This window comes from Heterodontus francisci, chromosome 23 (assembly GCF_036365525.1).
Source record: "Heterodontus francisci isolate sHetFra1 chromosome 23, sHetFra1.hap1, whole genome shotgun sequence".
NCBI lineage: Eukaryota > Metazoa > Chordata > Chondrichthyes > Heterodontiformes > Heterodontidae > Heterodontus > Heterodontus francisci.
The window spans coordinates 36,636,397-36,658,916 of NC_090393.1; the positions used below are offsets into that span (position 1 = coordinate 36,636,397).

The 22,520-nt window shown below is 41.6% G+C and overlaps 1 protein-coding gene and 1 long non-coding RNA gene across 3 annotated transcripts in view; both read right to left on the reverse strand.

The window, feature by feature from the left end:
• Positions 1-22,520, reverse strand: part of aacs (acetoacetyl-CoA synthetase) — a 150,994-nt gene that overhangs the window by 75,248 nt on the left and 53,226 nt on the right. Inside the window, exons 6-7 of the mRNA XM_068055069.1 lie at positions 12,287-12,401; positions 5,579-5,660 (exon numbers count right to left, since the gene is read on the reverse strand). Coding sequence (XP_067911170.1) covers positions 5,579-5,660; positions 12,287-12,401 — 197 coding nt within the window. The remainder of the gene's footprint in view (positions 1-5,578; positions 5,661-12,286; positions 12,402-22,520) is intronic.
• Positions 12,412-19,020, reverse strand: LOC137382733 (uncharacterized). 2 transcript variants are annotated; one of them, XR_010977269.1, is made up of 3 exons: positions 18,837-19,020; positions 18,453-18,704; positions 12,412-12,600 (listed from the first exon to the last, which is right to left on the reverse strand). It is a non-coding gene; the product is annotated as an uncharacterized lncRNA (long non-coding RNA). The 2 variants fall into 2 exon arrangements; XR_010977268.1 differs by having other exon boundaries at positions 18,802-19,020.

A 22,520-nucleotide genomic window follows, 5' to 3' on the forward strand; every position in this document is an offset into this window, starting at 1 on the left:
TTTAAAGGCAGACACTCTAAACAAGAGTACTTTAAATAAGAAAGGCTTCCCTAATCTTCCTTCTAAACTCTTATTAAACATCAGTCACATGCCTTCCAGATTTTGAGATACACTTGCAATATGAAGAGGCAATTCTATTGCAGTGGAATTAAGCCCTAATAATGAACATTAAATAAAAATCAGGATTCTCGGAGCAACCTATTGAAACAGCGAGAGATGGGAAGAGGAATGCTGAGCTGAATTTCATCACACTAATCTACAAAACGTCATCCACAGCATGTGTTTTTAATCTCTCAGTTTCAATTAACATTTAAACTAAATTGCTGAGTGTGCAGATCATCAGAAGGAGAAAATCTATATATTTACAATTCTTTTTCAGGATATGGAATATCACAGGTTAATAAATAGGAAATTTGATCGGGCTCAGAGTTAAAAACCAGGGCTGAATCTTACAGACCCTTTGAGAATGGGCTCGGAAGTGGGACTGGAACAAAAAACGTCGGAATGGAAGTCTGACATCATTGCGTCACTTCCAGATTTTGCAAGGGGCGGATGGCATGGCGGGATGACAGGGTGCCTTGACCTGACAAAAAGATAACTGAGCCAATTAAATAGGCAACAGAACACTATTTTACAAGGTTATTTGAATTTTACAGAAAGCCCACAGGGCTTCGGAGCCCCGGCAGGTGCAAGAATACACTAAGAGGCGAAAGGTCAGTTCCCACTTCACTTTGCAGCCATTGGGGGAAGCAGCGTGCCTCGACTCGAAGGGTAGAGCAACGTGGGCATCGTGTCTCATCGTGAGGAGGAGGGCTAAGATGCCAGCGCTTTGGAGCGGGTGCTGCCAGAATGCCATCTGGTGTGGATTTAAAGGGGAGGAAGAGGGGGTGGGGGATGGTTGGAGAAAGCGTCTGGGTGAAGGGCCCTGGACACTGAAAGTGTCCGCCTGCCATGGGCACCGTGCACTCAGGAGGCGTGTCCTCTAGTGAGCAGAAGCAGCTGAGAGGGAGACAGCTGCATCCACAGGCAGCCTGACAGCAGCAATCTCATGGCCAACGGCAGCGCCCGCCTCAGGGTGGGGAAGCAGGAGAATGGCGCAGAGAGCAACAAGAGCACCCTCCGGCATGGCAGATGAGCTGAGTCCCAATCATTTTGGTGGCCACCCAACGCCAGCGGCAGTGAAGTTCACTATGGCACTAAACCTCGATGCCTCTGGTTCTTTCCAGGGACCCACTGGAGACATGTGTGGCATCTCCCAATCAGCAGCACATCACTGCATCAAGGTGGTGCCATATGCCCTCTACAGGAGGACCAGCCGATACCATCCATGATCGAACCAATCCGGACAGTCAGTCTGAGAGACCCATAGGATTTGTGGCCTTCGCTGGATTCCTCCAGAGGCAGTGTGTGATCTCTGCATCCATGTGACTATCAACGCTAGCCAGCAGCCTTCATCAACAGAAAGGGCTTCCATTTCATCAATGTCCAACTGGTCTGTGACCACCGCCAACAGATCCTGTAGATGTGTACTCAGTACCCTGGAAGTAGCCACGGCACCTACATACTTGGGCACTTCCAGGTGCCTGAGCTTTTCACTCCCCCTGCGCACCTTCAAGATTGGATTCTGAGCAATAAGGGCAATCCACTGAAGAGATAGCTACTTACTCCTGTGAGGAACCCAAGGACGGATACAGAAGAGAGGTACAACGCAAGCCACGGGGCAACCTGAGTGGCCATCAAGCAGGCCACTGGTCTCTTGAAGAGGTGATTTAGGTGCCTGCACCGATCCATTCAATCTGCCCCAGCAAGGATCTCGTGTATCGTGGTGGTCTGCTGAGCTCTACAAAACCTGACGCTGCAGGAGGGTGGGGGGGGTGGGGGGGAAAGCATTGAACAACATGGATATAGTGGAGCACGATGACACCTCAGACGAGGATGTGGAGGAAGCTGATGACCAGGTGATGTATCATGAGGGACCCCAGGGATTGCAGGAAAGGCGCAATGGAGGCTCAGGACATGCTTATATATACACACTTCCGATGACCCCTGCTACCTCATCCTTCTAACCAATTAACAGCCCACCTTCCTGCTGCACTGTTGCTGTTTCCTTAATGTAACATCCCATGGTCCTGCGTCAAGTCACACCTTATTTTTTGGCGAAGTGGACAAAGCCACAGACACACGCATTATGGTCCCTCCCAACCAGCCCTTGGGGCGAGCCAGAGTACTCCTGAAGTTCCAGGGAGCCGTTAGTAATGGAAGATGTAAGCATAATGCACTATACATTTGCTTCCAAAATCAACTAGTGCATAGATCCATGCGTGTCCAGTGGAGGACACAGGGTCACCATCCCTCGTGTTCAACAAAGGCTCCCTTGTGCTCAGCCACGAGGCTACTCACTCTCTTGAAACCTCACTCCTGTCTCACCGTCCGCAAAGAAGTGGCCGCCATTCTGCCCTGCCAATTCCAACGCCTCCTCTTCCACAGGTATTAGGATGGCAAGAAAGGGCACCCTGCCACCAGTCAGAGCCCTTTCTTTTACATTGTGAGCTCTCTTTTCTTGCCAAAATAAAAATGAACAATGTCAGTTGCCGACAAAGGCAGGCACAACGCCTAAGCAGGTGGCAGCCTAGCTGTCCATAATGGGGGCACAGGAATGCCTCCTGCATGCAGCCACTCTGGAGTGACCTTGCTACAGACAACACAGACAAATGACTGCCCGTTCACTGAGAGGCAGCCATTCTTCTGACAGGATATGCTGCTGCCTGACCCCATTACCAGCGACTGGGTGGGCATTCTCTCTCCATACATTTTTGCACACATGTAAGCCCCTAAGAGAAGCGAGGTGTGGAGTAGTCACCTTGGCGGAACGAATAAGGTCATTTACTCCTTACGGCACTTCAGCCAGGTTCTCTGGATGACCCCACAGCAACTGACTTCCTCTGCAATCTCCATCCAGGCTTGCTTGGTCAGGTGGGGCGGTCTCCTCCTCCCATCCCTTTGGAAGCGGACCTCCCGTCTTTCCAGAGCAGCCTGGAGGAGAACCTGCAGGGAGTCATCACTGAACTGTGGGGCCAGCCGGGATCTTCCTTCTGCCATGCCAGCAACTACCTTCTTCCTCAGGCCTTTGGTATGCCTGCTTTTGGCAGGAAGGCTTCGCCCACTGGCGTGGCTGCATAGAGTTCAATAGGTCCAAAGAGCGGCAGCTATATTCAGAAAGTGTTGGTCATCCTTTAAATATGTGCCAGCATCTCCAGTGCGAGATTCCTAACTCCCGGTCAATTGACTTGTGAGCAGCAGTGGCACCCGTTTCCAGTCCCAGCGGCAGGACCTCAGGCATCCCGGAAAATCCCAGCCCAGGTCTATTTTTAGGACTGCAGTGGGAAATTCAGTACTCAAAGCAACGTTTTACATATATTTAATCTGGGGTTCATCTCACAAAAAAGGAAACATCCAAAATGTTAGTATTGTATTTCTAAAGTTCAGATAATGCAAATTAATTTAAAATGATTAGATGAATTATTGACTGCAAGTTTTAATGACAAGCAGTCAGTGTGTACATTTTGAAAACGTTTTAATTCTGTATTCAATCATTTCATGAGATTATTAGTAAACACAAAAAAATGCAGAAAATTGATGTTTTGTGCATTGAAATAAGGGGAAACACTTGCAGGCTGAAAAGCACTGTAGTCTAAGAGCTCAAGACAACCATATTATAAATTGAGACATTACATTAAACATTAACTTTGGTTTAACTGTGCAGGTGGAGGTTGCTGGAATAGCAAATGTCCAGACCAATTTCCACAGATGTATTACTTTATATTGCAGCTTGTTAACTTTTACTGCATTAGAACAGAAGGAATCATTTATGATCCAGTAAGTTACAAATAAAGACCTATGCAAAGGGGCATTAAAGGTATTAACTCAACATCCTAGCTTCCAATATGGGGAGGGGACTGAGAGCAAAAGAGTGCATGGGGGGAAAAAAAGTGTTTAAAAAAAACCTCTTACATAAAATCTGTGAAAGCGAAAAAGGAAAAGAAAACAAATCTGTATTTTAGTAGTATTGGTTGAGAAAGGAATAATGGCCAAGACACTGGGTTTACTCACTGGTCTTTTTCAAATTGTGCCACGAGATCCTTTACATCCATCTGAATAACATCTTATTTTAGTCTGATCAGAAAGATAATACCTCTAATAATGCAGCACTCACTCGTGGATTATGTGCTTGAGCTCTGAAGCAGAATTTGAACACACAATCTTCTAACTTAGAGACAAGACTGGCATCAGCCATGGTTCATTGATTGTGCTCTTACCTGATTCAGAAGGATGTATGGTTAAGCTGCATTCTAGAGCTTCAGCACATAATCTAGGCCAACACTCCAGAGCAGTAATACTACAGAACCATCATTCAGGTAAGACTTTAAACTGAGGTCCTGTCTTTCCCCTCTGGTAGATCTAAAAGATCCCATGGCACTATTTGAAGAACAGGGTAGCTCTCCCAGTGTCCTGTTCAACATTCATCCCTCAACCAACACCACTAATTGGTTATTCACTTAATTGTTGTACACAAATTGGCTGCCACGTTTCTCTACATTTCATCAGTAACCACAATTCAAGGCTATGAAGTGTTTTGGAAAATCCCAAAATCATGAAAGGTGCTAAAAAAAAAATTGCACTTTCTTTTGTTTCTTCCTTTCTTTACCAAGCAAACTAGCACCAAATTTGGATAAATCAAGTTCCTGGTAGATGTAAATAAGTGTCAAACTACCCATAACATAACATCCACTTGCAGTCCCACTCAACAGACATAGATTGTGTGGGAATAGAAAAAAGGTCCTACTAGTGGGTACTTTTCTGAAGTTTGAGCTGGTGCACAAAACAGTATCAGTGGCCATTACCTTACATCATGCAACTAACTCGTATTATATTTGATCTAATGACTGCATAATAATAGCTGCTAGGCATAGAGGTAAAGATATTATATAATCCAGAATCGATAACACTTGCCTTGGGCAAAAGTTTAAATATTTATATGTTTACATTTCCAAAGTAAGCATTAAGCAGCTTTTCTTTTAAATACCAGCTGACCCACTGTATTCCCAGCATTTTCTATTTTTGTTTCAGATTTACATTAGTTATGACTAGTTTTAGAGTTAACAAATGAAAAGTATCTTAATTCCAATGCTGGCCTTCTGTACAGGACCTTCCTTCCATTCCACCGCCAGTCACAAAACTTACAGCCATTTTGGCCTTACTCTCTGGAACTGTTCATTTAAACTCTTGCCTTTGCTATCCCTCCCCCCTCAATTCCCCCACGCAGAACCCCCCTCCTCCCCTCTCTCTCTCTCCCCCACCTATAAAAAGTTTCCTCTTCAAAATCCATATTTTTTAACCATGCCTTTAGTCAACGCTTCTACTGCTCAGTGCCAATTTCCATTCTGTGAAGCACAATGGGACATTAGCTTCATTCAAGATGCTATAGAAATGCTAGTAGTAATTGTCATATTATATGCACAGAAAAATCAGTTGACCTTACAACAAATACTCCACTAAGATATTATTCATGAGTTTTCACCTATTCGGTATTCTGGACAGGTCTATGGTCTCTCTTGATCGTACGTATGGAATTACTATTACCTTCTTCAAGTCAGGCAAACCTGAAACAGCAAATAAGAAAGTCATGTCAATTGACCTGAACGTGCATTGTGCTATCGGGATAGCACAGACTTAGACTAATCAGTAATATAACCCTAGGTTTTAGCTACAAATGAAAATTTGCTTAGACATTCCTCCGAGTGACCATGATAGCTGTCATTATGGTTGCTCTAGACTGCGAGAGCGTCCAAGATTAAACTACTTAAAAATGAATATAAATCATTTTATACAACCACCTCCAATGCAAAAGAGGTTTTTCCTAACTACCTGCAACATGGTCTCTATAGGAAGTAATGCTTTTTTAAAAAATAAATGCCCTCAATTGCTCATACATTACAATCTAGAACCACAAGCCACATTCAACACCAAAACAGGCCTTCCTATTGGTCAAACATATTTTACCAAACATACAAATTGATTCAAAACAGATCAACCACCAGTTTGGGTCTAAACATTTGTCGGCTGCACATAAAGAATTGGCAGCTTGACGTTTGAGATGAATACGTAGTATTTTATTCAATTATTATATGATGTGCCTATGCCTGGGCTGCAATGCAGGACCTTCAATAAAATATCTAACATTGTCTATATACTGTAATTTCATGGGGGAAAAAAAAAGAGTTTAGCATGTATAACTGTAAACCAATAATGCATACTGTTGCATCATAGAGATACATGATTTATTTTCATTTGTAGATTCAAACACAATGAGTTCATTACAGTGGAGCAACTGCAATATATTATGTAGGTAATTCTATCCCTGGGTGTCAGCTGTGGCTCAGTGGTATCATTCTCAACACCAAGTCAGAAGGTTGGGGGTTTAACTTCCACTCCAGAGATTTGAGGTCCTGAAAGGCACTACATAAATGCATTTTTTTCTTTTACTATCAGTATGATCAAAACTGCAAATAATTAAGAACTGATGTAACAGTTCACCTAATTTATTGAAGGAATCAACTATTTCCCTCTTCTTGCGTACCACAGGAACATATATGCAATACTCCAAATGTTGTGGCATTGTTGAATTGACCTAAGCAAGTTTCCTGATTTACATATCAAGCAAAAGCCTAGTGAACTTTACTTATATCGGATTTTACATAAATCCTCCAAAAACTTTGCTAATTTATTTCATTTTGGCACACCTGGTACTAGTACATCTACAGCATACATTTATATAGCGCCCTTAACATAGTAAAACATCCCAAGATGTTCCACAGGAGTGTTCTCAAAAAAAATTTGACACTGAGCTACATAAAGAGATATTAGAGCAGATGGCCAAAAAGCTTGGTCAAAGAGGCAGGTTTTAAGGAGCACTTTAAAAGGAGGAAAGATAAGTGGGGGGGAGGGGACAAAAAAGGTTTAGGGGGAAATTCCAGAGCTTAGGGTCTCGGCAGCTGAAGGCATGGCCATCAAAGTAGAGCAATTAAAAATCGGTATTGTGCAAGAGGCTAGAATAGGAGAAGCGCAAATATTTGGGAGGGTTGTAGGGCTGGAGGAGATTAAAGAGGTAGAGAGGGGCAAGGTCATGGCAGTACTTGTAAACAAGGAAGGGAATTTTTAAATCAATGCATTGCTGAACTAGGAGCCAATGTAGGTCAGCGAGCACAGGAGCGATGGGTGAATGGGACTTTGTGTGAGTTAAGATACAAGTAGCAGATTTTTGAATGACCTAGAGTTTACAGGAGGTAGAATGTGGGAGGCCAGCCAGGAGTGCACTGGAAGAGTCAAGTCAAGAGGTCAACAAAGGTCTGGATGATGGCTTTGGCAGCAGATGAGTTAAGGCAGGGGCCAAATCGGTCAATGTTATGACATGAAGATTACAAACAGTCTGGTTAAGCCTCAGACAGTTTTCAGGGAGAGGGATGGAGTCAGTAGCTAGGGAACGGAGTTTGTGGCAGGGACCAAAGACAATGGCTTCGGTCTTCCTAATACTTGTGCAAGTCATGCAAGTCTCTTGAACACCACCAGGCATTTACAGTCTAATAATAATTCAAAGTCATTTTTCCCAGTAAAAGATTTAAATTACATGATATGAATTTCTTTTGGGCCTCCTTATCTCGAAAGACAATGGATACGCGCCTGGAGGTGGTCAGTGGTTTGTGAAGCAGCGCCTGGAGTGGCTATAAAGGCCAATTCTGGAGTGACAGGCTCTTCCACAGGTGCTGCAGAGAAATTTGTTTGTTGGGGCTGTTGCACAGTTGGCTCTCCCCTTGCGCCTCTGTCTTTTTTCCTGCCAACTACTAAGTCTCTTCGACTCGCCACAATTTAGCCCTGTCTTTATGGCTGCCCGCCAGCTCTGGCGAATGCTGGCAACTGACTCCCACGACTTGTGATCAATGTCACACGATTTCATGTCGCGTTTGCAGACGTCTTTATAACGGAGACATGGACGGCCGGTGGGTCTGATACCAGTGGCGAGCTCGCTGTACAACGTGTCTTTGGGGATCCTGCCATCTTCCATGCGGCTCACATGGCCAAGCCATCTCAAGCGCCGCTGACTCAGTAGTGTGTATAAGCTGGGGGTGTTGGCCGCTTCAAGGACTTCTGTGTTGGAGATATAGTCCTGCCACCTGATGCCAAGTATTCTCCGAAGGCAGCGAAGATGGAATGAATTGAGACGTCGCTCTTGGCTGGCATACGTTGTCCAGGCCTCGCTGCCATAGAGCAAGGTACTGAGGACACAGGCCTGATACACTCGGACTTTTGTGTTCCGTGTCAGTGCGCCATTTTCCCACACTCTCTTTGCCAGTCTGGACATAGCAGTGGAAGCCTTACCCATGCGCTTGTTGATTTCTGCATCTAGAGACAGGTTACTGGTGATAGTTGAGCCTAGGTAGGTGAACTCTTGAACCACTTCCAGAGCGTGGTCGCCAATATTGATGGATGGAGCATTTCTGACATCCTGCCCCATGATGTTCGTTTTCTTGAGGCTGATGGTTAGGCCAAATTCATTGCAGGCAGACGCAAACCTGTCGATGAGACTCTGCAGGCATTCTTCAGTGTGAGATGTTAAAGCAGCATCGTCAGCAAAGAGGAGTTCTCTGATGAGGACTTTCCGTACTTTGGACTTCGCTCTTAGACGGGCAAGGTTGAACAACCTGCCCCCTGATCTTGTGTGGAGGAAAATTCCTTCTTCAGAGGATTTGAACGCATGTGAATTATGCAATGTAAATAACTCAGAAAAAGTGTGAACTTAGTCCTAAGAGATTTGGATTTGTCAGATAATTTAAAAAGAGCAACTTCAAATTGACTATGTTCCCTCGCATTAAAACTTACTGGTTTGTGCACCACCTGACCTAATCTAGACATCATGCCATGTAGTATCATGTACAATAATTCACCATTACTTAATTCTTCAATTATATCTACAACCAGTTTTCATACCCTTTAAGGAAAGACTTTATTTCGCTATAGAAGTAAAGATTTGCACCCAACAGTTGTTTCATTTTTTGTTACCTTGTAAGGCGTATAGTAATGCGATATATGTTGGAAAGCCATCTCAGAATGAATGGTGAAGTAGCTCTTCTAAATATTTAATTAGCTCTATCCTTTTGTGTGATAATCAGTTTTGTACAAATAGAGACAATGCTTTACGTGAGGTTAGCCTGCTGCAAATGTGCATCAATCTCAAAAAAAAAATCATGACATTTTGGATAGTACTAATAACTGCATCAGTCTTTTCAGTCTACTGGGTCATCATTTTCCGGAGTTGACTTAGAGGTATTTTATTATTTTTCACACTACAGTAGCTGAGAGGATTAGACACAGATAATACCAATGTCTTAAAATGAGGCTTTTTCAACATTAACATATGAACTCTTAATGCGCTTATTTGAAATTGTTTTATCTGGCATTTAGTGGCAGAGCCAGCCAACCCATTTATATTAAATTGCACCTCCATTAAAAAGTGGACAAGGTAATTTAGTACGGACGCCAATGGTCAGAGAGGAATTCCTTTAGAATTAAAGAATAATAGGTATCTACAGTGATTTATACCCACAGATTAAATGTCAGATATGAAAAGTCGTAGCTAAAATTGTGGTAGGCACTTGGTGTGAAGGAGGTTCTAGCTATGATTAAAACTGCAGCTTTTCAAACCTGACATTTAATCCATGATATAAATCGCTCCACAGACCTACTCTTGTGGAAATGCACTCAATGCATTGTTTTTTGATCCTGGAAATATGAAACACTTTAAACCTTTATAGTTCTGTATCAAAAAGCAGACACTTAAATATGAAAGTTTGAAACTTCAAATACAAATCAATTTTCGCATCATCAGCAAAGAAATCTTTGTAAATCATCAAGAAAATAAATTCCATGCAGCATTGCTAACTTAATACCATTGGAAGTGCTTTTGTGCTCAAGTATTCGCCTGGAAACTACAAGGCAACAAACTTATTTTAATGAAAAGCTGACCTAATTAAAATTACTGCATATGATCTGTTTTCTTTAAGATATAAAGATTATTACAAGAAATTACATTTACAGCATTAATTGGTCCTTTAGTTAAACATTCAAGATATGAATGTTGAAAAAGAATCGAAATAAAAGGTTTTGCTTTTGAAGAAAATGTTTTAACCTGAGGAAAGGAAGAAATTCAGAAAAATAACACAGGATTAGAAAACAATGTTCCTCAGGCAGAAATTTACACATTTTAACTCCTTTGTTGGTCCAGTTAAACATGCACAAATGACTACTGTCTGATGTCCCTGTCCCCTATCCCCACACCTCCCCTGTGATGGTGTGCGCATGAAGGTAAGGGATGGTGGCACTGCAAAAGGGATCTTTTTTTGCATTTCAGCCACCCAATATTTGCACCTGGCTGTACAATATCTATCTTAACAGTGCTTGAGACGGTCACTTTAGCCCTGCCTCCATTTCAGAGGAGGCATTTCAATACTTACATTCACCACATTAGTTATCCTTTAAGCTTCCAAGAGTGATAAAGTCAATTTCGTGCCAAATTGGGTGCAGTTTTGTGCTGTCAGCCATGTCCATTACAAAGGGAGATGTGACATATAATTCAATCCTCACAGTCAACATACAGACTTTTATCCAAGACAGGGCTGATGTAATTGAGCCTCCAAGAGGGAACAGTTGAAATACAAGATTTAAAAAAAATAATTACAGAACAGCTTGAACAATCTCATTCCAATTCCTAATAGACTAACCTATTACAAAGAAAATCTGTTCAAGGTGTGCAATATTAATGCTGAGGAATAGAACTCTTCCAATGTAATGCACCCAATGTCACTAAGCACATAAATCAGGTACAGTATGGCACAGCTAGATACAGAGTAAAACTCTCTCTATGTTGTGTTTCATCCCCAACCTCAAAAAACATCTCCTACTGTAACAGTGTAACATTTGTTTTTTTATTTCCCTTAGTAGCCATCCAGTGGTCTCCGAGTCAGGCCACCAATCAGTGCCAAATTGGTGGAAGTTTTGTACTGTAATGTCCAATATTATTCCATGTACAATCCTTATACCCAGAAAAAAAAAGATGACCATCCCATCAGAATGAGCTGGATTTGTACTCAACCCACATAGGTGAAAGGCTAGTGACCAACTAGCAGCCCCATCCAAATTTTCCCACTGCTAACTTTTTTTTTGAATACAATCTTTTTTTTTTAAATGCTAGGTTAATTGGCCATTATAAATTGCCCCTAGTATAGGTAGGTGGTAGGGAAATATAGGAACAGGTGGGGATGTGGTAGGAATATGGGATTAGTGCAGGATTAGTATAAATGGGTGGTTGATGGTCAGCACAGACTCGGTGGGCTGAAGGGCCTGTTTCAGTGCTGTATCTCTAAACTAAATCATTGAGTGTCACACATTAGTTTACGCCCATTTCACAACATTCATTTTTGGACAAATTACAAATAATTGAACGCCAATCAGGACAGAAAACTGAAGTTACTCCATGAAGATTTGATTCAGTGTATTTGTCAATTCTCATCCAGAAAAAAAGGGAACTCGGAAGCTGTATTTTGCTTAACATGGCCAAAATATATTGGCTACAAGGAAGATTAAAACAAAGTCCTAAATTCCTTTCCACTGTCACAAGATTTAATGTTACCGTTAGTATTTTTAAGCACCATATTTTATTTAGGAAAGAGCAGGCTGAGGAGTGACCTGATAGAGAACTTTAAAATTGATCGGGTAAAAGTAGAAAAGATGTTGCCACTTGTGGAGAATACCAAAATTAGGCATTGTAAATCTAAGATAGCCACTAATAAATCAAATAAGGAATTCAGGGGAAACTTATTTACCGGCAGAGTGGTTAAAATGTGGAACTTGCTGAGGCAAATAGCATAGATTCATTTTGATAAATACATGACGGAGAAAGGAATGAAGGACATGCGGATACACTTGGATAAAGTAAAGTGGGAGGAAGTTTGTATGTAATATAAACACCAGCACAGACCAATTGGGCCAAATGCCCTGTTTCTGTGCTGTAAGTTCTATGTAATTAGGATATATTCTATTGTACACTAACTGTACTTAACCATTGCTACCCACACAGACTCCATAAAAAAATCCATACTTTATAACCCATGTCCACGATGCTTACCAAGATGTGCATATCATAATGAACAGGCACAAGTAACAAATCACAATTTACCTTTCACTACATTCTGCAGCTTCTCCATGTGATCATGTTCTTTACCATTGTAAACAACTGCTTCAACTGAAAAAATAAGTTTTGGTTGAATCTGAGAGATCCTGTCCAGTACACCCTGCAGAGAAATTAGCAATGGTAAAGCTTTAGAAGCATGTTGTGTAAATAATTAGTTTAAAAACTAGCATATATGTAGAGTGAATGAAAGGAATCAATCACAATCTGTATTCAGTGCATTTTCTATAAGACCAATACTGAAATAAACATACATTGCTTTGTGCTAAAGTTCCTCTTTCCCCGATCCTCCGACAGCATTACTATGAAGCAAAATTAGATCAAGGTGCAGACGTGAGCAAATATCAAGATTTTGGGGGGGAATATACTCCCCTCAACATTGAATAAGAAGGAAAGAAACAAAAATGCTTGCATTATGTCATTACTAAAATGGCTACACAGAGGTCACGTGATAAAACAATGGTTGCATGATGTAAAACACAGAGAAGTATGGAACATAAAACAAAGGTACAATCTGTTGCTCATTTTTGAAACTATCAGTTAGGTGACTAACAGATGCAACATCAGACATGGCTAAAACTACAGTTTGAACAGTAAAACATTTCACAGCATACAAAAGTCAATACTCCACTTCAAATAAATCTTTTCAACTCTCTGTATATACCAGATTGGCTATAATGTTGTCATGAATAAATGCACTTGAAAACCAAATTTCTTTTAAATTTATAATACCTCAAACATATAAACACATGAACCTAGAACTGAATGACAACTTCCTTCCATGGACCTACAGTCACATCAAATGTCCTGCATTGTTTCGGACAATGTGTTTGTAGCAGTCAAAAAGTGTCTCGTACAGTTCGCATTGAGTGCAGGTCTGATTAATATCCCACCCTCATCCTTATCCTAACTTTAGATACCTGGGTATGAGGTAACCACAAGAGGAAAAGGACAAGCAAAACACTCCTGTGACAACATAAGTCAGTCTTTGTATAAAGTGGTCTTGTTCAGAAGTAACAGGTACATAATTGTGTTCATAATTAGAGAAGATACATTCTGATGAGACATTAAACCAAGCTCCAGCATGCCAGCTCCAATGATGTAAAACATCCTATGGCACTGCTAAACTTCACCTTAAACATTTCTCCCTAAATAGCATCACAAAAAAAGGATTATCTGGTCATTCGTAGGCTGTTTGTGGAACTTTGCATTGCATGAATGGGCTTCTGCAGTTGGCTATGTAATAATACTGACTGCACTTCAAAAGTAATCCACTGGTTGTAAAACATTTTGGGACATGCTCAGGACATTATAAAAGGTGCTATATAAATGCAAGTTCTTTCTTTCTTGATTACTTACCAAAAGGAGGCTGAGCACTTCTCCACAGAGAAGAAAAATGCAGTTGAAAGTCACTCCTGAGCTGTTGTGTGAACACAACATCTGACTTCACAGTGGTTTAGTGAAAGCCTGGACAAATGCTGCCCACTCCAATTCTGGGCACAAACAAGGCCTTTGGCTCACCACAAATCAAACTGCATTTATGTAAAGTTTGAAGTGTCAAATATCAAAGTTTAACACTGCCACGGTAGAAAATACACAAGCATTTGTGATTAAGTAATGAAACTGCATACAAATACCAGCACTGCTTCACAGAAAATCCAAAAGCAACTCTATAAAATGATTGCAATTCCAATTAAATAAACAGCAGTATGTGGCTTGGTTAGAATATACAGACCACTAGTAAAAAAAAAAAAAATTCAAATCAAATCAAAGAACAGCTGAAAGAAAGTTTCAATGAAGGTGATCACAGACGCATTTTGAGCTCCAAAGACTTATAATGTGTGTAAAAGAGCAAGATCGAACATGAGAGAGAGGAACTATTATTTGGCTGGAAGTGAAGCAACAGGAGAAAGATTACATGAAATCATAACCACACACTAGGGGGTCAGCTTACCTCAGAATCTTGGCACTTTCAATTGTTCGTTCAGCAAATTTAATATCATTCCATGCTAATTATCAAGAGCATGACTGAAGTTAGATATTACCTGGTCATATAGTTAAAAGTTCACACAGACAAATCCCAAAAGGATGGCAAAATTGTACCAATTATTATTAGCCAGTTCAATACCCGTCATGAACCTTTGAACTCTATGATGAAACAATACCATAGTATCATCAAAAAAAATTTTTAAACTATGCGTGGCTTGTCAATTAATGAAGAGCTTCACAAGGACAGAGACGAGAAGCTACTATGCAACTTTGGAACTCCATCTTCATCTTTAATTTACAGTGCACAACATTCTGCAGCTCAGCTTAAACTATTGTCAAATGATGAAACACAAATAAGATTTTTCAAGATCAATGACAAACCATCCGAATTCAAAAAGAACCTGACGCTGCAGATACAAACTAAAATGCTCAAAAACATATTTGGGAAGGTTCTGATTCAAACTAGGGGAGAAAAAAATATTGCCAGTCTTCAGACAGAGAAAAAGCTTGCAGTCAAAAATACAGACAGTTCCATTTATAAATTCTCTCTCATGTTTGAATATAAACACAAATATATTTTTCAATTCCATCTTAATGATATGTAAAGTAACCTCAATGCATATACGTGGTACCATTTTATTTAAGTTAATTGCTAAAATGTCACCTTCGTTGACAATACAATCCCCTTTGGGATAACTGACAGATCTTGATGCTTCAGTAAGCTTTCAAGAGTTCAAAGAGTTGACTTTTTCCATCAACTTCAAAGATACCAATTAACAGAAGATTTTACTTCAAAACAATTTTCACCAACTTTTGAAATATAAGCTTGTCTCCAAACTTACTGCTAGATTTTTAAGAGGCTACTATTTTGTTATTTATGGACTATGTTTTAAAATGTTTACAGTTACATCAAGATAATCTGTAACCAGGGATAGATGACACTGTTTAAAATGTAACTTTAAAAAAAGAATCCTTGATTGTTATCCCAATGGCTTAGCTCATTAAGCTAGAGTGTGTCACCGGCCAGTAAGGTCCTAGTTTTAATCCTCAAACTCTGCTGACATCTCAGCTGACAAGGAAAGGGCACAAGAAAACTCAACATCCCTCAGGTGGGAGGCAGGGAGGGAGAAAAAGTAGGCTATGTCCAATATTCCCCACAACTGATGTCTATTCAGCAACCCCTACTGCACACCTGTAGGCATAAGGCTTAGTTGTGATGCTCTCTTCACAGTTCGATAATGTAATATTCACTGTATAGCTAAAACAACTTTCAGTTATATAGCACCTTTTACTTGGTAAAATGTCCCAAAACGCTCACAACAGCAGAATCAGCCAGAAATTGACACCACCAGGCCAAAGAAAGAAACATGTGGGCAGGTGATCAAACACTTGTTCAAAGAGGTAGATTTTAAGTGCCTTAAAGAGAAAGGCAACGAGGCAATGAAGGTTGGGGAGGGTATTCCAGAGTTTAGTGCCTAGACAGCTGGTGGGCTGAAGGAAGTGAAGGATGCACAAGAGGCTAGAGTTTGAGGAACACAGAGTACCTAGAAGCTTGTAGAACTTTACAGAAATAGGGAGGGGCAAAGCCATGGATGTATTTGAAAGTGAAGATGATAATTGTCATAAAGAATGGCCACTCAGGCAAGTGAATGTGATTGAGACCCAGCAAGGAAATTTATACTTTCAAAAAAGGAGAAAACTGGTAGGAAAAGGACAATTCATTTTTTTTAAATGTAGATAAATAATTGGTTGTGAGAAAGATTGAAAGGATAACTATTGGTATAGATAACCAAATACTAAAAGGTTTACAGTGGCTCCATCCTGTTAGAACAATAGCAATATTGGGCCCGATTTAACTGAATACAAATTGTCATGAAAATGTACTTGGTCGAATGATGATTTTTTTTTTAATCCACCAGCTGGAGACCTGAATATTAAACTGGTGGAGACAAACCACTCAAACCTTGAAAGCTTCCATCTCTGCCTGCTGACCGTAACCATCAAGGTATATTCCCTGCTGCAGACTGTAGTGTTCAGTGGTTTAATTGATCTGTGTTTGATCAATGTCACCAATCAATGCTCACTGTGCTTAATGACTAAACCAGATGGGGAAGCTACTAAGAATAGAGAACCTTCCGGAAAGAACAGACCCACTCTCGAAGGATATAGCCGCATTGTTTTCTCCCAGATAACCACTGAATCAGCATCCACATCTTCAAACAGGAAGCCTCAGGACCAAAGGAAAGTCACGCGACCACCGAATTCAGCCTGAAGCCAGCCGAGTCACAAATCTCCACAGACAGTATACTCTTATTTCTCTGGACTCTAATTCGACCAATCTATCCTTCCCTACTCTTTAACCTATTTGTTTGTGAGAGAGCGAGAGGGGGAGAGGGAGAGAGAGTTGGAGCGTATTTTATAATTTTTACTTAAATCAACTTAAGTACAATAAAGTTAACCTCTTTCTGTTAAGCTCGAGAAAACCTGTCCGATTGGTTCTTTTTATGATCACAGGGTGTAAACAGTTAAACGCTCACTGAATTGGCAAATATATCCACTTAAAAAGAAATAAACCTGTTGTGATCAAACAAGGAAGGGGAAAAGAGGGGAGCCCTTCGACCCCTCCTCATCTGATTGTAACAAAACAAATGCTCATGTTTCAACATACATGATGATTATTGTGAAGATTTTATTTAATAGCTACGGTGAGTTGGAAGTTACGGAGGAATTGCAAGGATTTCTCTTTCTTGGTGTTGCTTGCCTCCATCAACCAGGGAAACTCCATTAGAGAGCAAATATTGAAAGCTCCTTTGTGAAGACAGGAATCAATGCCCAATTTACATTATTCTTATGTTTGAAAAGGAGAATCTTGGACTCTCAAATACTATTTACTCTATACAAAAAGTTATTTAGAAAGAGTAAATCAGTTTTGCACTGTTACTAAAAGTAAACACTGCTTAACAAAATACTTTATCAGGTCCACTACTGTTTAAAATAATTTCTGAAATGCCTTCTTTGCCCATTTTTAATATAACAAAACATTACTTTGACATTCCTAACCACCATTGAAACTCTCAAGCATGTCCCTTGCAAACAACTAAAGGGTGGAGGGAATAGTAAGATTTCAAAACACCCAAAGCAGCATTCTGGAATCGCCCAACCCAGAGAGACTACACTAATTGGGAAAGCTGTATTTCCAACCTATGCATTGTTCCCAAGTTAGGATTCATCAGATCAGCTCACTAGCCTGTTTGAAGACCTCACAGCTTGCACTGAAGCTATTATGTAACACTGCAACATTCAGGCTTGGGCTGATAAGTGGCAAGTAACTTTCACGCCACACAAGTGCCCAGCAATGACCATCTCAAACATGACAGAATCTAACGATCTCTCCTTGGCATCATCACCGCTGAATCCCCCACTGTCAACATCTGCGGGTCACCATTGACCAGAAACTGAACTGGACATGCCACATAAATGCTGTGACTACAAGAGCTGGTCAGAAGCTGGGCATTCTGCAGCGAGTAACTCACCTCCTAACTCCCCAATGCCTGTCCTACAAGATGCACTGCAGCAATTCACCAAGGCTCCTTCGACAGCACCTTCCAAACCCCCAACCTCTACCACCTAGAAGGACAAGGGCAGCAAATGCATGGGAACACCACCACCTGCAATTTCCCTTCTAAGCCACACACCATCTTGATTTGGAAGTATATCGCTGTTCACTCACGGTCACTGGATCAAGATCCTGGAACTTCCTTCCTAACAGTACTGTTAGTGTACCCCTACACCCAAAGGACTGCAGCAGTTCAAGAAGGCAGCTCACCATCTCCTTCTCAAGGGCAATTAGGGATGGGTAATAAATGCTGGCTTAGCCAGTGATGCCCACATCCCCTGAATGAATAAAAAAAATTGGTATCAGAACAGCCTAAAAAGACCTCTCAGTGCTTAATAGGTCAGCGAGATGCACTCTAAGCAGGAAAGGAAGGAAGGAAAATTTGATGGTGGCGAGGACAAAAAGAGACCAACCACAGTGCCACAGGTAACTCTAACATGAGGCTACACATCTCATACTGGTACTTCAGGTAGAGCCGCCTATTTTGTGACTATCCCCCCCTCCCCCCAGGCTCTGCATCTCCACACTGCTGAACACGGCTGCACCTACCCTCCATCCTCTGAGGGGGACTAGCCACAGCTGACTCTGCCTCCCCTGTATCCTTCTACTCTGAAGTGATGTGCACTTCACCCTGTGCAGCCTTCTCTAATAACATGCGAGGACCCATCAAGGTAAGAGTATCTGGGCTGGTGGAGGGTGCACAAGAAAGATGTGACAGTGCAAGCTCCGAGGTGTCTTCCTCCTCTGACTCCTCCAGAACAAGTTGGCAGCGTCATAACTCCTCCCCCTCTGCATCTGGCCCTGTGGGAGACATAACAGAAGGTGGTCATGAGAAACGGGCACAATCAACAGATTCTTCAGCTGCACAAAATAATGAGATGACAATTTATGCACCTACAGCTTGTTAGATGGGGAGGATTGACATGCACCCACTAAACCTGGGGATGGTGAGATCTTTTCACCCTATGTTGGACTCTTGCTTCTCCGTCTCCAATGTCCCGGTGGTTTCCACTCTGGATAGATCAAGGGCCAACTCCTCGAAATGTGTCAGTGATGTGAGTTGGGGGACCCCACTGTCCAAGCATGCCCTCACGCTCTCCCTGGCATTGTTCTCTCATTTGGCCTGGGAGGTGAAAAAAGATGCCATTAGGACAATACCTCTCTCCCTCACCACTTGCAGATTTTCATTTGCATAGGATGATGCAGACTTCCCTGTAGCCCACTGTCCAACAGCACACAGATAATGAACCATGTTTGTGGACCATTAATGCTGCTGAGCACACATCTCTCCCATGGTCAGGAGAACTCGATGCGTCCTCAAGATGTCCCTTTCTTTTGCATTCTGGTGACTGCTGAGCTGGAGACATCTGGATCTATCTCTGGACTCACCATGCCTGAGGTCGTCAATGAAACGCCTATACTGGACTTGGTTCCTCCTCACCACTCCTCTGCTGCCGACCTCATAAGCCACCTCCAGCCATGCTTTCTTGGTCAGCTTTGCAGGCTTTCTACTGTCGTTGGCAGTGACCAGGATGCTTCGCTATGCTGTCACCACCTCCAGTGGCACCTCAAGTGAGGAGTCAGAAAAACAGGGGCAAGGGGGGCACCCTGACAAAGGGCCCACCTTACCCATTGCCCCCTGCTCAGCTTCACCTTCCATTCTTGTGATGAACAGCAAACACAGCAAAGGCTGCCGCTTGCCCTTTAAATCGGGCCTGCTCCTCCCTACGTCCCGCCTTCTTCCCGCCACCGCTAATTGGGTGACGAATGCAACTTTGGGCCAATTAAAATTGCAAGGCCTGTGCGTTACTGGCGTGATGCAGGGTCGGGATCCGGAAGTGAACGTGACAGGAGTGTCCCGACCCCGGAATGGAAGTCCCGCCCACAATGATTGATTGGTCAACAGCACACCAATGTTTCTGCTTGAACCTGCCTTCTGGTAGCCTTTTATGCAGCAGGGCTGATTGAGGTCTATAAGCAGATCTCCTGTCTGATCTCTAGGAACGTGGAATATTTAAGATACCTACTGGAGTCAGAAGAGAGGATATTTTAAAGAAACTTAATGACTATGATTCCAGTAGGTTTAAATGGGTTTAAGCACAAGTTAATCTGGTTATAGCACTAAAAGTGATCAAATTCATCCATTAAACTATAAATCAAATTGTAAATTACAATGAGATGTTTATAGATAACAAGAACCAATCTTGCATTTCAACATTAAGGAATGAAAATAAAACCCCAGTCATTGTTGTAGAGAAGACAATTGGACCATTTTCTTAATTATATGCAGCCACCTAGTGTGAAGGGACAGGGAAGCCACACTGTACACAGACAGACGGCTTTGTCTCGACCTAAAAAAAATACAGCCAGTACATTTGGAAAATCTCGAAGGTGCAAAAGGTGAACATGTTGATCTGTCCAATTTTAAGTCCCATTCTTCACCAGATTATATTTTATTTCTGTGAATAAGGCTATTTCTGTACAAATCAGATTTGTGCTCCAGCGACCCAGGTTCAATTCTGGGTGCTGCCTGTGTGGAGTTTGCAAGTTCTCCCTGTGACCGCGTGGGTTTCCGCCGGGTGCTCCGGTTTCCTCCCACAGTCAAAGACTTGCAGGTTGATAGGTAAATTGGCCATTGTAAATTGCCCCGAGTGTAGGTAGGTGGTAGGGAATATGGGATTAATGTAGGATTAGTATAAAATGGGTGGTTGATGGTCGGCACAGACTTGGTGGGCCGAAGGGCCTGTTTCAGTGCTGTATCTCTAAATAAATAAATAAAATAAAGAAAAAAAACTTAAATAAGATGCAACAGCTAATTTTTAAAAGATATAGAAAGATCAACACATCTTTTTGTAATATTGGACCTGATTTTGCAGTGGTAATGATGGCGAAACTGTCAGTATTCGTCATCATTAATCCGGTGATACTGTCAGCAATTTCACAAGTCTACACACGCGGAGAGTAACATGGAAACCAGAAGTTGCTGTCAATGATTGTACACTCCTCCAAAGAGCATGCTGTTGAGACACCCCCTGAGTGCAATCTTTAAGTGAGGGAAACTTCAATTTTTATGCTGTTAGTCTTTCTGTAAAAACCCTTGAAAACATTATACCTTGTTGAATGCGGTGTAACTGGATTTTCAACAGCATACTAACTTCATAATTACTGCTTAATTCCCTCATTGGCGCTAAAAAGCTGATTTTATATTTGCGGAGAGTCAAATTTTTCCATTATGATTAAAAAACACTTAAATTTTTTAAGTTTTTAATAATATTTTAGCACCTATATTAATCCAATCATAATTATTTCTTTCACCATCTGAAAATTTAAATTAAAAGGGATGACAATCAGTGCTTTTAACCTCCTGGTTTGCTGTCTACAAGAATACTTCAATGTGATTAGCTCCTTACCCTGCTTGTTGATATCACTGCTGCTGGATGCCTGGAGATCCCCTTGACTTGGTGTCAGATTTAAACTGCCATCAGGCACAGTGCTTTGCCACTGGCTACAAAATTCAGCCTATTAAGTATCCAAGTATTACGAAGGACCATTAAACACACTATCCTAGTATCTGATCTCCTCTGAAGCTCAGCTCCATGGTGCTCATGTATGCAGTTATTTTACCATATCCTAAAATGCACAATGGTGGCTCTTGAGTTTTAAAAGAGAACTGAAACACCCAATGTTTGCAGCCTACTTTGCCTGACATGCAAATTTAAGATTTTACAATTGCACCTTCAGCCGCCCTAGGATTGGGTTTACACTAGAAGTTGTAATTATTTTCACAATGCACATCATAGTGTTACAACATGGTTGCTGAGGAGGTGTGTTACTCCAGCTGACATCGCTCTTTTCCTCAAACCACTGAATGACCAAGTCTTGTAGCAGCTAATTAATGAACAGTGCAATTGCACTGCTTTGTACCAGGACTTTCACACCAAACACACACCATTTTATATAAATGTAGTGTTAAAGTTTAAATATGGCATGGGTATAAGTGTATACATGTCTTAATGACTAACTCCTATTTTCTACATCAGAGCCCATTTTAAGCCTTTTAATACCACCTTCGCTAGTTTGTTTTTTTTTGCTGTTGAATTAATTAGCTCTAGTAATTAGCTCTCATCATGCCTTTGTTATGCCTATTCCAATGATCGCCTGGCCGGCCTCCTATTTTCCATCCTCCATAAACTTGAGCTATTCTGAAATTCTGCTGCCCACATCCTATCTTGCAAGAAGTCCCGTTCACCCATATGCCCTGCGTTCACTGACCTACATTGGCTCCCGATTCAGTGACTTGGATTTTAAAATTCTCATCCTTGTTTTTAAATCGATCCATGGCCTTGGCCCTCCCCATCACTGGACCTCCTCCAGCCCCACAAACCACCCCCCCCCCCCTCCCCGCCACCCGCCACCCAAGATATCTGCACTCATCCAATTCTGGCAGCTTAAGCATCCCTGATATTAATCGCTCCACCACTGTCACCCATGCCTTCAGCTGCCGAGGCCCTAAACTCTGGAATTCCCTTCCTAATTCCATTCTCTCTCCTCCTTTAAGACACTCCTTAGTGCCCACCTGTCCCAATATTTCCTTATGTGACTAAGTGTTACATTTTG